General features: G+C 42.8%; 1 protein-coding gene across 1 annotated transcript in view; it reads left to right on the top strand.

The window, feature by feature from the left end:
• Pth2r (parathyroid hormone 2 receptor) overlaps positions 1-17,711 on the top strand; it is an 82,401-nt gene that overhangs the window by 60,025 nt on the left and 4,665 nt on the right. Inside the window, exons 10-11 of the mRNA XM_060368496.1 lie at positions 2,064-2,158; positions 16,702-16,840. Coding sequence (XP_060224479.1) covers positions 2,064-2,158; positions 16,702-16,840 — 234 coding nt within the window. The remainder of the gene's footprint in view (positions 1-2,063; positions 2,159-16,701; positions 16,841-17,711) is intronic.

The raw sequence follows: 17,711 nt of genomic DNA on the forward strand, positions 1-17,711 counted from the left end.
TGTAAAATGATTTAGATATTAAATAGCCAACAACACTTTGTAGTTACCCTACATTCTAGATTTTTCTAAATTATTTAGAGCAATTGTCTGGAATTTCATGCAACTATTCTTACGTGAGTCACTATGTTCATATGCATGTTCGTACTTTCTTTGAAGCTTACAAGTTCTGCTCAGTCTTAGTTTTTCTTACTTCTTAATCTTTAATAACCAATCTGGCCATTCTTGAATATATCATCTCTCTTATTAAACTATTGGGTTAACTTGTATGTAACACTTCCCATCAATTTTGGAGGAAGGTTCACAACGTATCTTTGAAGTATGACATGGGGACAGAGACCTTGGTTCTGGATATTTTAATATGGTAGAGCTTAAGGTTGCACTTCTATTATAAGGAATGGGGAGTGATAAATAACATCACACAGCTGGTCATGAGCCCACAGTACTTCTTGGCAAAATTCCTAACACTCAATCTCTTCTAGAGTTGCCATGACTCAGCCTTTCCCCAGTTCTTCACCCCAGACACATTGCATTGCCAGGAACCGTCGTCTTAGGTAGAGAGGAAATTCTGGGATGTGTTATACATATGCCTGTTCAGAAAGCAGCTTCCATGGAAAGCCTCACCTTTCTCATGTATTGTAGTTTTTAAATCCATCTGAAGAGAGAGAGTGTGTGTGAGATCATTAAACACAGCGTGGAACCATGCAGATGAGTTCAAATTCCAGCTAATAGCTAGGTACTCCAGGTTAAATCTCTCTGAATTGGAAAATTTGGGGTCCTTAATAATCGAACACAATAAAAATATCTCATATTTATGTGAAACTCAGGGAGTATCCAAGAAATGGCAGCCACGCACGATTAGTCTAGAAGAACCTTTCTCTTACACTCAGGACTCATCCCAGCACCCTCTGCCATCTTGCTTGTTTGAAGACAGAACTTGGTCCTCTCCAGTGGTTCCACACCTATGACTTCTCCAATTCAATGTGACATTCTACAGCAGGGCTGTTTTCTTATTTTTTTCTTTTTTTAATTAAAATTTTTTTACATTAATTACATTTTATTCGCTTTGTATCCCAGCTGTAGCCCCCTCTGTCATTCCCTCCCAATCCCACCTTCCCTCCCTCATCTCTTCCCTGCCCCCATCTAAGTACACTGATAGGGGAGGTCCCCCTCCCCTTCCAATTGACCCTAGCTTATCAGGTCTCATCAGGACTGGCTGCAATGTCCTCCTCTGTGGCTTGACAAGGCTGCTCCTCCTTCGGAGGGGGGGGGGTGTCAAAGAGCTAGTCACTGAGTTCATGTCAGAGACATAGTCCCTGTTCCCCTTATTAGGATACCCACTTGGACACTGACCTGCCATGGGCTACATCTGAGCAGGGGTTGTAGGTTATATCCATGCATGGTCCTTGGTTGGAGTATCATTCTCAGAAAAGACCCCTGGGCCCAGATATATTTGGTCCTTGTGGAGGGCTATTTTTCTTATGCAGCATCTTGCCTGAAAAGTATCCTTAATGTGCATCTCCCAGTAGATATGACACATTGTAGAAGAGAAATATTCTCATGAACACAGAGGCAGATGCCAGACATTAGTCCCATTTATATAATAACTTGTTTTTGTCCTGCCAACCTGCCATGGGGCTTCATCCGAACCTTAGAAATTGGCTCCTGGGACCTCCTCTATCAGTGGACTTGGGGAGAGGCATGCATGCAGAAAGGGGGGGGAGGGTGGGACCAGGAGGGGAGGAGGGAGAGGCTTATGGGGGGATACAAAAGGAATAAAGTGTAATTAATAAAAGTTAAATAAAAAAAAAAGAAATTGGCTCCTGTTAGATTAGTCTTTGATATGTCTGGTTTCTCATGCTATTAAAATGTATATATTTTTCTTTTTTATGAAGCCAAATCAAGAATCAGTAGCCTTTACTATCTCATCTCAGATTCTGCATTCAAATTTATGGAGTGGGCAATTTTTAGTTTGAATACTAAGAAGTTCAGATTATTCAAATTTCTGTCAACGTCTTGAAGAGTAGTTTAATTTATTTGTGATATTACCTTCTTTTGTCTTTCAGCTGAATTTTATCCTGTTCCTGAATACGGTTAGAGTTCTTGCTACCAAAATTTGGGAGACCAATGCAGTTGGCCATGACATGAGAAAGCAGTACAGGTAATCTGGAGACGCGTCCACCAGAGGGAATATTTCACTTGTGTTTGAAGAGTAAGCACCAGTCAGTCCGCAGCAGGTTAGGGATTTACTCTGTGAATGTGTGTGCTCGTTTTGTTCACTTGTATGACCTGTTGGAAGAAAGTATCTATAGTCAAGATACGCATATTCCCAAACCTTCTTACCGTGCCTGAATTCTCCGTATATTTTTGTCTGTCCTTAGCAGGTTGTTAATTTTCTATAAACTATATAAATTTACTCTTGGTGAGTATCTTAGATGGTTGTCTACCTCTGAAGAAAAAGATGTCCTTACAGAAACTAATCAAGCAAGTGTATTTGTTTTTACGGCCTTCAGTCCTTTGGTGAATACAAATTTTAAGAAGTTTTCAAGTTCACTGATTGGTGGAGATTCATTACTCCGTCTTTCATGAGGAAAAGGACAAATTGAGCATTCATAAATGTCAATTATATGAGTTTATCATATAATTTATCCATCCACTTTAAGGGAGTGCTCATTCCTTTCAGTGATCGTTTTGTTAATTTTGGGTAGCAATGGCCTCTATACAACTGAACTCACATGTCCAGTAATCAGGTAGATGTGGACTAGGCTTTATATTCCTTAAGTGGGTAACAACTTCTGCCTCAGTTTGCTGTGAAGTGCTGTGTCAAACACAGGAAGGGACAAATCAGGTTCTTTGATTTTACTCCGCAAACATTCTCCAAGTTCTTTTCTGACTCCTTCCCTCTGACGTGCGGTCATCCTGTCCAGCAGCAAAGCCCACAGGGTTGGCTGCGGCTCTATAGGATGCAGTGTGAGCGAACGTACAGCTTCCCACTCCAACTATGCTCAGTGAGTTACATTGGCAGCATTGTGATACACATTGTGCCTAAGAATCTATGGACCAAAAGTCTACGCTTTACTGACATAGCTTGTCTCATGGTATAGTCCACCATTGAAGACATAGGCCAAGAATGATGGCACAGTGTATGTGGGGGGATATAAACAACCATCATTCTTCTCCAGAAAGTGAAAAAGGCATGATTGTGTTTGCAAATTTCTAGTTCTAAATGCAGGATGCTTGCTTATATTGTTGGGAATGACATGAAGTTGAACTCTTTCGAAAAAGTTGCCCAAGAGTTTTGAGAAACTTGGGTGAGGGAGGAGGAAGATGAATAATATCTAAAAACTCCCAGGGGTCTGTGTCTTAGAATAATTGAAGGGACTAATTTACTAAGAATTTAAATAAGCTACTATTCAGAATTCAAAATAACTTTAAAATAATCTGGTGTCCAGAAGTATTTTAAAGTTTGAAGTTGTTAATTAGAGCAGGTCTTGACTCATAGGACCCAGGGAAAGTGCTTTTTCAGATAACTGGCTGTTTTCCCAAAGCTGAAACATATTTGGCATTCTTAAGAGTGTTCAGAGGTAAGCCACATATAAATACACGATGGAGAATGTGTTTCTTATTTGAGAAAAAATTGGGAACTATTCAGCGACAATTTGGAAGCTCAGTTCATTATTCTCTTTCTGAGACCCCAGATTATCAAGCCTTACTTCCGAAGCAGACTTGGGAAGATGAATTCCGCATTCTTGTCTCAGTGCTAGCCCTAACTTGAGAATGGATTACTTAAATGTATGTGTCTTATGTAGAGGTTTCTATTGCTGTGAAAAGACACCATGACCACTGCAAAGACATTTATGAACAAAAACATGTAATAGGACAGGTTTACAGTCCAGAGATTTAGTCTGTATCATCACGGTGAGAAGCATGATGACATGCAAGCAGACATGGTGCTGGAGAGATATCTGAGAGTTCTACATTTGGATCCAAAGGCAGCAGGAAGAGATAATGAGCTACTGGGCCTGGCTTGAGCTTCTGAAATCTCGAAGCTGGCACCCCCTGCCCCCGAAGTGACATACTTTCTTCAATAATGCAACACCTCTTTAACAAGGCCACACTTTCAATATTGCCATTCCCTATGAGTCTATTGGCGCCATTTCATTCAAATCACCACATTTTACTTCCTGGCCCCCCATTACCCTGTAGCCATAGCATAATCCAAAATGCCTGTAGTCCAACTTCAAAGTCCCCATAGTCCTTAACAGTCTCAACCCTGTTTAAATCTTAGGGTCTGTGCATTGTAGTATGTTTGTATTGTACTATATGACTAAAACCTGCTTATAAGTAAGTTATATACCATGTGTGTCTTTCTGGGTCTGTGTTACCTCATTAAGGATGATCTTTTCTAGTTCCACCCATTTGCCTGCAAAGTTCATGATTTTCTTGTTTTTGATGGCTGGGTAGTATTCCATTGGGTAAATGTACCACAATTTCTCTATCCATTCCTCAGTTGAGGGACATCCAGTTGTTTCCAGATTCTGGCTATTATGAATAAAGCTGTTGTGAACATAGTTGAGCAGATGTCCTTGTTGTATGGTGGAGCATCTTTTGGGTGTATGCCCAGGAGTGGTATAGCTGGGTCTTGAGGTATGCCTATTTGCAGTTTTCTGAGAAAGTGATATATTGATAAGCCCAATGGTCATCTTAGGCTTCATGTGAACCCACTAGTTAGGGGAGTGGGGGATATCTCTGACCTGGACTATGTTGCCTGCTTTTTGATGACTTCTCCCTGATGGAACTTCGCTACCAGGCCACATGGGAGGAAGAGGAACTCAGTTCTCATGTGAATAGGTGAGCTGGGGTGTCTGGGTAAGAGGTCTCCCTATTCTGAGCAATAGGGGAGAAGGAATGCAGGAGTGAGGGTGAGGCTGGGAGGATAAGAGGGAGGGGTGTATGACCACAATGTAAATTGAATTAAGTATTTAAAGAGATAAGAAGTTAGTAGAACTTTAAATGGCTTTCTAAGAAAAAAATTGGGGAGAATATATCCATGTTATTCATGAATTTTGAAATAAAATTCTCAGAGACACAGAAAAAAAATCAAAGTTTATGTAAAATCAAAATAAGAAAGCAGATCACATACTTCCAACATAAAATGGCACAGAACATACATAACCATTCCAAAAGGGTAGAAAAGGAGCATAGAAATACTGGACCAAAACCCAGCTAGACAAACCACAAACTCTGCCTCTCTATGTCTGACGTCAAACTGCTCCTCAAATTTCCAGCTCCTTTCAGCTTTGCTGACTACAATACACTTCTTTCTCTTGGGCTGGTTCCACTCCCTGTTAGGGAGGTATCCCATGAGTCTGGCATCTTCAATATCTTGAAGTCTCCAAAGCAACCCAGCTTTCACATTTACAGCTTCATGCAATGGCCTGTCTAGGTCTCCTTGCTTCTGATACATGCCTGGCCTCAGAGGCTTTCCTTAGTCTAGGAGGAAGATTCCATAACCCCTTTCTTTTATCCTTGACTCTAAGCTCAGAACCACATAGCCAAAGTTATCAAGTTCTGCTGCTTGCTGGGTATGGAACACGTGGCCCCCCATGTAAATATTTTCACCAGCTCTGCTTTCTATGGTTTCCTTCCCTGTCTAAGCTTGGCTGCCCCAGAGCTTGATCTGTAGACCAGGCTGGTCTTGAATCTGCCTGCCTCAGCCTCCCAGTGCTGGAATTAAAGGTGTGTGGCACCATGCTCAGCACTGAGTCTTGCTTTAATTCCCTTTACGAGTTGCAACCTTAGCTGGGTGGGGTCTTGCTTGGAGGTCACCACGCCTTTTATTCCACTTGGCATCAGGCTCTTCTTTAACCTGTTTATACTTACTAATCCCCCCTTCTCCTCCAACTGTACATTTTATATTTTTTTTTTAGCTAAAATATTACAAGAACAGTCTCTAGGCTACATGTTAACATTCTTCTCTTCTGACACCCGTTGAGCCAAGTCCCCACAGTTCAAATCACCCTCAGTCACCACTGTTTCCCATGTCTCTACTAGAATGACCCATTAAGCCCCACTTAAAGCATTCAGCTGGTTTTCTAACCCAAAGTCCACAAATCCAAATTTCTCTGAACAAAAGCACGGTCAGGCCTACCACAGCGATTCCACAGCCCCTGGTACCATCTTCCGTCTTAGAGTTTCTATTGCTGTGAAGAGACAACATGACCATGGCAACTCATATAAGAAAATATTTAGTTGGGGCTGGCTTACAGTTCAGAGGTTTAGTCCATTATTGTCATGGTGGGAAGCCATGGAGGCACAAAGGCAGACATGGAGCTGGAGAGGTAGCTGAGGGTTCTACATCTGGATCCACAGGCAGCAGGAAGACACAGTGAGCCACTGGGCTTGGCGAAAGCTTCTGAAACCTCAAAGCCCACCCTCCAGTGACACACTTCCTCCAACAATGCCACACCTACTCCAACAGTGCCACAACTCCAATAATGCCACTCCCTATGAGCCTATGGGGGTCATTTTCATTCAAACCATTTTTCCAACCATTTTTGTACTTTCAAACTTTTAGAGGTCTTCCTTTTATTAGCGTTATCTCACACATCCACATATTTTTTGTAAAGAAAAGTAATGAAAATTTAAAGCAATATGAAATGTCTAACCAGTGGTCATTAAGCACATGTCCATGCACATTCCTTTAAAAGGCTGAAAATATCTTTCAGGGATAATATACTTTGTCCAGATGAATGCAATGGAACAAGCTTGTCATTTGACCTCCATGTACCCACATTCTCGCCTTCTTTCTTTCTCTCTGTCTCCATCCCTCCCTCCCTCAGTCCCCCCTTTCTCCTACACACACACACACATACACATGCACAAACATAAATACACATACACACAGACATCTGAAATTTACACTCAATCTCTTAGAAGATATAGTGCTTTAAAAGAATGAAAAATTAACAAATCAGCTGTTGAGGAGGTAGCTTCCTTCTGATTTATAAGCAAGCTGCTATAAAAAGAACAAAAACTTGCATGCCCTTCATCCAGTTTCCCGCAGTGGCACATGGAAAGATAGTTTAGTGTCACCTATTTTCAAACCGAGACAATGTGAAGACAACAAATCTGTGAGATGTAGCAAACGACAATGAGCGCTTACCTTTTAAATTACAACATCAATCCTTTTGTTTTGGGAATCTTTCTGGAATAAGCACTCTTAGACCATGGGCAGTGGACAGAAGCCAGGGTAACTCCTGAAAGGCCTCGATCCTGGGCCTAGTCTGTATTTTCATTTAAACTGTGAGAACACACGGTGGGGCAGGTAGAGAAGTAAAAATTTACAGTAGGGTATGGGACAGTCACCAGGTGTTAAGAGCAATTACCTATTATTTCAGCAATTTCCCCAGCTTTGTTCTGTTTCATGTAGCAAAGGAAGTCCTGCCTGTCAAATAGGCAGTAGAAATAATGCTGCATGTAAACAAGCAAATAAATCACTATAAACCAGTACTTGGTCTTTTATACCTTATTCTGTTTAATTCCCTCCTTTTCATCTTCCACAACACCAGTTTATATTCACTTTACACCAGGTGTAGCTACCTTACGAGTCTGTCTTGGAGTACTTCTGGTGTACCATCTGCACTGTACTCCGTTGGCTCTTGGTTGTACTTCTGGCCTTAATCATTTTAGGCATGCCCTTGGCATGTTCTCATGCTATTCCCAACCGTCTCCCCTTTCAGTGTTAATCAAGCCTAATCCTCTAGGATTTTGGAGGACCATTGTTGCCAAGTAATCTACTTCATTCTGAAGAGTGACTTTGCTTTTTGAAACAAGAATTACACGTTTCTTGCTTTGAGTAGAGACCTGACTAGGATGAATTTATTCGATGCCTTATTGCAGAGTCATTGGCAGTCATGGAGACTGTCAGAATCGTTCCCAGCAGGACTGGTAAAAGTACAGGAGATATCTTACTAGAGGATATAAATGTTGCTGGATCTTGCTTTCTGGTAGCACATCTAAGTTAGAGGTCAAGAACACTAGCCTGCAACTGTCTTCTGGGTAACAGGTGTGATCACCATTGCAGCCTGTACAATAGGTAGTGCTAGGAGCTACTGTTCTTTTATTTAGTCTAGTACAGCCTTTTCCATTTCTCACACATTGGGCTTCTCCTACGACTTGATCAGATGGCCCAGTTATATATGTCCTTTTCCTGTTGTTAGCCTGGCTTTGGTTACTTGTTCCTACTCCAGTGTAAGTAACCCGGCTTGCATGTAAACGTATCCAGCGATTCCAACATAGGTAAAGGAGCACATGGCTGGCATTTATTAAAGTGAACATTTTAGACATGTCTTTTTTCAGATGACAGGCTTTATGGGGTCATTTCCTATAATATTTAACCTTGTTTCCCCATCCCTAAAAGCCCATTATGACTTTAACTCTTCCTCACTCTCTGGGAGGTCCCTTCCAGGACCCTTTCATGGCAAAGCCCACATATTACCAGTATTAAGAACAATAGGTTCCCCGCAATCCATAATAACTCTTTTGTCTTCTGGCTACTTGTCCATGGGCAAGGGTCATCTCCAAAAGAACACGCAGCCTATTTACCAGATGGAGGGCAGTTCCATCACAAGTATGATGAGGTCCAAGGGGTGATCAACAGATGAGCATCCACAGGATCAGGAAAGTAGCATGGGAGCTGAGCTGTCATCTTCATTCTGAGGTTGTTTTGAGATTGTCAGTTTCAGAGGCTGGTTAGGATTGGCTCACATCAGCCTTGGTGTGGGTCCTGGGGTTTATGCACAACTTGACACTTGCAACTTTGAGCAATTTTCTGTGTAGTGTTAGCCAAGTCTTTCAAAACCTCCGGAACCCCACAGGGGGTGCGTGCTTTCTAGTTCCAGAGACTTTCAGTGAGCTGAGAGCTGGAAGAGGCAGCCTCTCTGGGCTAACTGTGGTCTCGGTGAAGGAGATCTCACAGAGGCCTCCATAAATGTCGACAGAATCTTTCTGGAATAAGATCTCTGATGCCAGTGAGAGGAGAAGAGACAAAACGTTACCAGTGGACCAAAGTCAGGACAGCTCCGGAAAGGCTTCGATCCTTAGCCCAGTTTGTGTTTTTATTTTATACTCTAAAACCACAAGGCAGGGCAGGCAAGCAAGATTTTACAGTAGTGTATGTGGTGGCAGTTAGCGGGGTTGTTAAGGGAAATGACCCATTGTTTCAGCTATTCTTTCAGGTCATTCTGTTCCAGGCAGCAACTGAAGTCATGCTTGGCAAATAGGCAGTACATGCAAGGGCTTTAAGGAAACCACTAATAAATCAATACTCAGTAATTGCTCTTTTATACCTTATTCTAGGAGCTGTCAGAACTCGTAAAATACAAAGTATGAAAGAGTTCACTATATTTCCCTTTACTGGACTTATTCCAGTTGTTCAATGTCAAACAAACATAACATTTAATGTGTAGGATAAAACCAATATAGCAAAGCAGCAAAGCAGACAGATTTAAAGGTGTATAATCACCTATGGTATAATTTTGGATGAATATTTTATTTCTTTGAGTCTCTATCCACAGCTGGAAATAAATAATATGCTTCTCTTACAACAAGTGAGGCAACTGTAGGGCTCTGGGGTAGCCTGGTGCAAGATTTCTTTTTTATATTAATTTTTATTATTTTAATATTAATCACAGGTTATTTACTTTGTATCCCAGCTGTAGCCCCCTCCGTCATTCCCTCCCAATCCCACCTTCCCTCCCTCATCTCCTCCCTGTCCCTTTCCAAGTCCACTGATAGGGGAGGTCCTCCTCCTCTTCCATCTGATCCTAGCTTATCAGGTATCTTCAGGACTGGCTGCAATGTCCTCCTCTGTGGCCTAGCAAGGCTGTTCCTCCCTTGGGGGGCAGGGGGAGGTAAAGGAGCCAGCCATTGAGTTCATGTCAGAAATAGTTCCTGTTCTCCTTACTAGGGTACCCACTTGGATACTGAGTTGCCATGGGCTACATCCGAGCAGGGGTTCTAGGTTATATCCATACATGGTCCTTCGTTGGAGAAACAGTCTCATAGAGGATCCCTGTGCCCTGATATATTTTGTCCTTGTAGAGCTCCTGTCCTTCCCCGGTCATATTAACTCCCCCTTTTATCACATGATTCCCTGCACTCTACCGAAGCTTTGGTTATGAGTCTCAGCATCTGCTTTGAAACACTGCTAGGTAGAGTCTTTCAGAGGCCCTCTGCAGTAGGCTCTTGTCCTGTTTCTTGTTTTCTCCTACTTTCCATGTCCATCCCATTTGTCTTTCTAAGTGAGGATTGATCATTTTACCCCAGGTCCTTTTTCTTGTTTATCTTCTTTAGGTGCACATATTTTAGTATATTTATCCTATCTTATAGGACTATAAGTGAGTATATACCATGTGTGTCTTTCTGCTTCTGGGATACCTCACTCAGGATGATCTTTTCTAGATGCCACTATTTGCCTTCAAATTTCTTGATTTCCTTGTTTTTAATTGCTGAGTGGTATTCCATTGTATGAAAGTACCACAATTTCTGTATCCATTCCTCCTTTGATGGACATCTGGGTTGTTTCCAGTTTCTGGTTATTCTATTACGAATAAAGCTGCTAAAAACATGGTTGAGCAAATGTCCTTTTTGTGTACTTGAGCATCTTTTGGATATATGCCTAGGAGTGGTATAGCTGGATCTCGAGCAAGCACTGTTCCTAATTGTCTGAGAAAGTGCCAGAATGGTGCATGATTTTTAACAGGCTCATTTCACTCTTACAAGAAGGGAGCATGGAAGTAAGGAAGAGAGAGAAAGATACTGAGCTTTTGCAGAATCTTTTTCTTGAAGTGAGGAAAGTGCATGCAGAAATGCACACGGACATGAGAGAGAGCTTCATTCAAGTCCAGGAGGGATCTGGAAAGGCTCAGGATACACAGGGCCCCTTAGCTGCCCTCTTGTGATTTAGCTAAACATGATTCTCCAAAGAAAACTAGAGATGTTTTCTGTACTAATTTACTCAGAGAGTGATGAGGGCCAGACATTGTGAGGACTGGGTATCTATTGGGTATCCAAATAGGACACCTGACTTCAAACCATTTGAGTCCTTTGCATTTCTTTTATACCTGGAGCCATTACCATACGTCCAGCAAGCCAGAAAATCTGTATCAGTTGCTACATGCCCTAATCATCTTATTAGACAGCTGTGCTCTTATAGAAAGCCACGCTACAAGGCTGTGCTGTGTGTGTATGTCTGTGATTGACCATATGGACAGTAATAAACATCAGTGCCTGGAGTTGCTGGTGTCCAATATCCTATAAATAGAGAGATAATGTCCTACATGTAGATTTGCTAGTCATATGCTCTGGAGGATAAATTCTAAAAAAAGGATGTAATCACAGGTTACACATAAAAAATGAACATAGTTCAAACATTTTATTAATTCCATAACTAATGAAGGAGATGCTGAAACATTTCACCTGGTTCAAAAGAGAGCATATAGTTAGGTAATTCCTGCTGGAATGACTTTATAAATGGATATAAACTGAAAGGCTTGCCAGTGCCTATAGAGTTACAGTCAGTGGCATCTACAGTGTGCTGGATATAATTCGAATTTCATTGGTCTGGAATGACTTGCATTTCTGTGGTAGAGTCCTATGATGGTCACTGGGATTCTTAGTTTTTGGTATCCTATATGTGCCCCGTGCAATACTTGTCCCATGGATGTGGGAGAGACTTATGATGACTTTGTTGATCTCTCCTTGATTAGGTTATGTTATATATCAAGGAAAGTGGTCTAGTCACTCTTATGTATTTTATACCAACCCTGTCCTGCAAGCCTGAGAGGTGCTCTGCTCTGAATGCACAGGCAGCTTGTAGGATCCGAATGACTCTTGGCTCAGAACAGAAGACAAACCTCCAAGTTCAGTGGAGGCCTTTAGAAAAGTGAATGCACTTATAAGAGAGCCTTAGGTCCAGATGTGAACCCAGCCCTTGCCAAAACCTTGGGTTCAATCTTGAGAGCCTCGAAATAAGACCCAACTGTGTTGATTTCTACTTCTTCCTCTGCATGTCAGTGGGGCAATGGGTATCACTTAAGTCAGTAACTTTGTGGTACTTTGTTATACAGCAAAGATGAAGATGCATCCAATTGCTCTTTTTACAGACAATCCCTCATCCCCACAGAGCTATAAAACAGCTCAAAACAGGTTATATCAAAAAAAAAAAAGAAAGAAAGAAAATTTGAAAGACAGAGCTAACAGGATATCAAATGGATTTCGTTGCCTAATGCATTTTTTTCCTCTAGTCTGTATTGAAATTGAATGGTGACAGAACTTTTGCATTTGTGACCATTTTATAATCTATTGCTCTGATTTAATTTTATCTTTGAACCTAGTTTTTGGTTCCTATCTACAAAAGTAGGAGCAATCAAAGTTAGCTGGATTTTGAAAGCACTCTCCAGAGGGACTCACTCTGCATCTTAAAAAACAGAACTTAATTTTCTTTTCAGAGGGATGTTAGACAAGAGCTTTAAGGCTGTGCAAGCTCAGTTAATGCAATTCCTGGATCTACTGAACCGTGTTAAAATGCCTTAGGTGTTCACAGCATCGTTCCTAGTCTTAGAGTTACAGGAATTCGGGCTCACCGCTCAGCATGCAGATTCAGGACAAGTACAGGCGGGTTCTGGGAGCTGACAGTGTTAGTCAGGTCCAAGAGACCCGCTGCTTGTCACAATGATGTCTCGAATGGAATAGACTAATGTGGAGCTCTAAGATTGAAGACACTGTAGACAAGGCAAGTGAGGACTCAGACCAGTGGAAGAAAAGCCCATAGACTACAGGGGAAACTTTGAGTGAGGGACAGGTAGCTGAACAGTGCCAAGAGAAGATGGTCCTGACACTGCCAAGGCACCAGAGACAAGGAGGGAGGCAGACAACTCCAGACATTGAGCTAGACACCTCCATGAGAACCTGTGGGCAATCCAGGAAACATGCTATGATGGAAAGTGTGTTGGAATGATGATTCCCAAGAAAGCCTTGGAATACCAGAGCCTCTACAGGCTTGTGGACCTCGCCTCACTTATTTCTAAGAACAGATATATGAATCAGTCTTCCACAGGTAGCAAACATCAAGCTTAGATTCCGGATCTAGTTCTCTCTAGCCTTAGCTAGTGAGATCTTGGCTCACCCTCACAGCTTGTTTCCAAGAAGAAAAAATAGGAAAAAAAAAATGTAGCTAGAGGAGGGACTGGTAAGGATAGAAGGCCTAAGTTGTTCAAGATTCTTGGGTATATGTTATTCACAAAGGGGGAAATTTAAGAAACGAGTAAGAAATAGGTCACATGTGGCAATTTCCTGGATCAAAAGTGCAAACTAACGTAAATAAGCCCAAACTGGAAAATGGTGCAGTTGATGTCCTGGTGGCAGATGAATTGCTGCAAACTTAGTGGCTTTAAAAAAACACACTTTCCATTTCATTATCTGTCAGTCAGGGACCTGAGTACTGCTCCTCTGCTTCCGGCTGTCACAAGGCTGCAACTGAAATACCAATTGGGGCAGTGGCATCATGGGAAGGTTTGACTGAGGAGAATATATATATGGGTGTACACTTGGTTGCTTGTCAGCTGATGTACAGATACTACTGTTTCTTGTCACACGAGCCTTTCAGTGGAATAGCTCACAGCTCATGGTAGCTTGCCTCACTATAGAAGGCTAGGAAGAAGGCAGTTGGAACCTTAGGAAGCAGTCACGGAAGCAGCATTGTACCATTGTTATCCTGATCTGCTAGAAGAAACTGCGCAGCCTAACCTTGCTCGGGGAAAGGACTGATGAGGGCATAAGTAACAAGAGGTGGGATCAGCAGGGGCCATTTTAGACAGAATCAAAGGAACTGTCCAGATGTGCACAGCTGTATAGACAGGGTTATGAGTAGCTAGGTAGGTACAGAGAAGCGGGTATATGAGACAGCACTTGGTGAACTCGTTCATGTGAGTCTGGGGTCCGAGAAAGCCTGTGGTGAGCCTTCGACAAGCCATAGTTTCAGGACTCTGTTTAAGTCTGAAGTCTTACAACCAAGGAAACAAAGGGTGTAACCCTCAGCCCCAGAAGGATATCCAACAGCTCAGGAGCCTGTGGGTGCAATCCCCACATCCAAAGGCTGCAGCGCTTGGAAGGCTGAAGGCAAGGAGAGCAGTGCTCCAGCTGCAGAAGAGAAAGAGCACGTGGACCTTTCCTCTGTCTTCTGGTTCTGTCTGTTCCTTTGGTGCAGTGACCTGTTCCTCACTCATAGTTTCCCTTACAGCCTGTGGGTTTTTTGTCTGTTGGTCTGAGTCCTCATCACATGTCTACATGCTCACAGTTCCTTCAGTCTTAGAATTCCACATTGGGACATTTCATTCAAGACAGCATCACTGATAAGCAGTGGGTCTGTTGAACTTGACTGATGCTCTGAACTTACAGGGCCTGCCTGTACTTGTCTTCTTTCTCAATACTAAGTAGTGAGCCTCAGGTGATTGGTGGTACCTGACACATTGGCCTGGAACTCACTATGTAGAGAAGGCTGACCTCAAACTCCCAGAGATCTCACCTGCAACCTCTGTCTCTGCCTCTGCCTCTCTGCCCTTGCCTCTGTCTCTGCTGTTGCTTCAATTCTTCCTCAATGCTGCAATTAAAGGCATGAGCCGTATTTTCCCTGCCTTGCCCTTACCCGAATAATCTTGTATATTTGAAGCAATCCTGGGTTTTCCAAAGTGATGGTGGGATGTTTAGTTCTAGGTATCAGCTTGACTAAGGATGGTATAGAAAAATGGTAAAGCATTATTTTGATGTGTCTGTGAAGGTGTTTCCAAAGGAAATGGGTACGTGAGTGACTGTACTCAGTATGCTCCCCCATCAGGAAGAGGAAGTCAAAGATCTAGCCACTGAGTTCATGTCAGAGACAGTCCCTGTTCCCCTTACTAGGATACCCACTGGGATATTGAGCTGCCATGGGCTACACCTGAGCAGGGGTTCTAGGTTATCTCCATGAATGATCTTTGGTTGGAGTATCAGTCTCAGAAAAGACCCCTGTGTCCAGATATTTTGGTTCTGTTGCTATTCTTGTGGAACTCCTGTCCTCTCCAGGTCTTACTATCTCCCCCTTTTCCCCTAAGATTCTCTGTACTCTACCCAAAGTTTGTTTCTGAGTCTCATTATCTGCTTTTATACAGTGCTGGGTAGAGTCTTTCAGAGGCCCTCTGTGGTAGGCTCCTGTCCTATTTCCTGTTTTCTCCTTCTTCCAATGTCCCTTTTGCCTTTCTGAGTGAGGATTGATCATCTTACCCAGGGTCCTCCTTCTAGCTCACCTTCTTTAGGTGTACAGGTTTTTGTAGGTTTATTCTATATTATATGTCTAGTATCCACTCATAAGTGAGTATATGCTGCATGTGTCTTTCTGTTTCTGGGATACCTCACTCAGGATGATCTTTTCTAGTTCCTACCATTTGCCTGCAAATTTCATGATTTCCTTGTTTTTAATTGCTGAGTAGTATTCCATTGTGTAGATTTACCACAATTTCTGTATCCATTCCTCTGTTGATGGACATCTGGGCTGTTTCCAGGTTCTGGCTATTATGAGTAAAGCTGCTATGAACATGGTTGAGCAAATGTCCTTGTTGTGTACTTGAACATATTTTGGATATATGCCTAGGAGTGGTAGAGCTGGATCTTGAAGAAACACTATTCGTAATTGTCTGAGAAAGTGCCTGATTGATTTCCAAAGTGGTTGTACAAGTTTAATCATCTAGTTCTATTCTTATACTCATAATAAGATCATTTACTCTCTGTTCATAACCCTGACTTTTCACGATGCACACAAAAACCTGTGACTACATCCTTGGAGCACAAGATCAAGGAACTCAGACTTACCCAAGAACGAATGTCTTCTTTGATCATTAACTAATTTCAAGCCCATTTTCTTTTCCACAAATACAACTATGTGTCTGTAATGCAGGAAAGCTCCCTGTGCTCCTTTTTCTGCCCTATCCAGTCCTCACCACTCTACAAGGACAGGAACATTTTACTTTTAGTTCTAGTTTTGCTCTATCTTCCTGACAAAACAACGTAAACCATCTCCTTAAACTTTTTATCAACTATCCTAACTTCCTAAAACTATTTAAGTCAAAACAGGAATACTGTAAAATCATTAACTAATCTAAACTGTATTATACTGTGAAAGTTCATCTTCATATTGGTCTGCAGGAAAATCGCTGTGTCCTGTGAAGCAATCACAGCAGACTATGGGCAGCGAAGGTCTCCCCATGCCCATTCTCACCATGCTAGATACAGGAGGAATATGGCAATGACAAACACGAGGAGGCATAGGAGCAGCAAGAAGCCATCCAGGATGGACCCTGGGGCTGGGCCTCTCTGAGGTGCATCTAGCCCAGCTGTGCAAAATGGTGGACTGTCTTCCGGAAGTTCACTTGCCCACCACAGTTCCTCCTGCATGGTGTTCATCAACACACACACACACACACACACACGCACATGCACACGCACATGCACACGTGCACACGCACACCAACCAGCCATAGAAAACACCCACAAAAGAGGGGGAGGAAGAGTCAGCACCTCCGATCACCGCTAACGCTCATTTCTCCTGTGAGCTGCGTCTCCGGAAGGCAGCTGAGGTTGGTTAATGGAAAACCTTGTGCTTTCTTCCAGGAAACTGGCTAAGTCAACGCTGGTGCTGGTGCTGGTGTTCGGCGTGCATTACATCGTGTTCATCTGCCAGCCGCACTCCTTCTCGGGGCTCTGGTGGGAGATCCGCATGCACTGTGAGCTCTTCTTCAACTCTTTCCAGGTGACCAGCCGCTCCTCCGGCTTGGCGCTTGTGATTATGTTTTGCTCATTCCCTTCACCCCTTTCTCTGCCCTTCTCTTTGGCTTGGTGTACCCGTCTTCTGAGGGTCAGGGGAGGAGGACACTGCTTTCTGGCTCTTACTGTGTTTCCAGGTTAATTCTCTGACTACAGAGAGAACCAGCATGAAGCTGTTTGGCACAGGGACAAGCCTGGGTAGCGAGATAAGAAAACACACTGTTGGAGAGCACACCATTGCTGCAAAGCAGAGCCTGTCATCTTGGTGTGTGTGGAAAATGAATGACATTAAAAGAAGTCAAAGGTAGGGGAGACGGAGACAGGGAAGGGAAGGTACACAGAGGAAGAGCTGCAGCCACCCACTTTATCTTTTTGTAAAGAAGATGACTGCAGCCTCTCAAATGGACCGGTCTTCACTCTGCCTCCTTCTCCCCACCTTGAATCCAGTGACATATTTATTCCAAAGGGAGTAACAGAGTTTGAGACAAAGACAAGTAACCATGGCCCAAGAGCACAGATTCAAGTTACCCACGCGGAAGGGATCACATGAATAGTTCATAATCACAGGAGGCAAGGAAGTCATAAATCAATGATGAAGACAAAAACTGTCTGCTGTGGATTTCAGATGAAACATGATGGTGTGCTTAGCTCTAGGTGTGTGGGATGCTAAATCAATACACCCTAGAGGGTTTACCTGATGGTTAGAGTGATGTAGGTCTGCCACAAGGTGGCCAATGAATGACTCTCCAGGGAGGTGAAGATAGCCTGGGAGATCTGGGCTCTTAATCAGCAACATCCCAATTCTCCGCTGCTACAAAATTCTAACTGTGGAGGCTACAGAATCCGTAACACGGGGG

Source organism: Meriones unguiculatus, chromosome 15 (assembly GCF_030254825.1).
Source record: "Meriones unguiculatus strain TT.TT164.6M chromosome 15, Bangor_MerUng_6.1, whole genome shotgun sequence".
NCBI lineage: Eukaryota > Metazoa > Chordata > Mammalia > Rodentia > Muridae > Meriones > Meriones unguiculatus.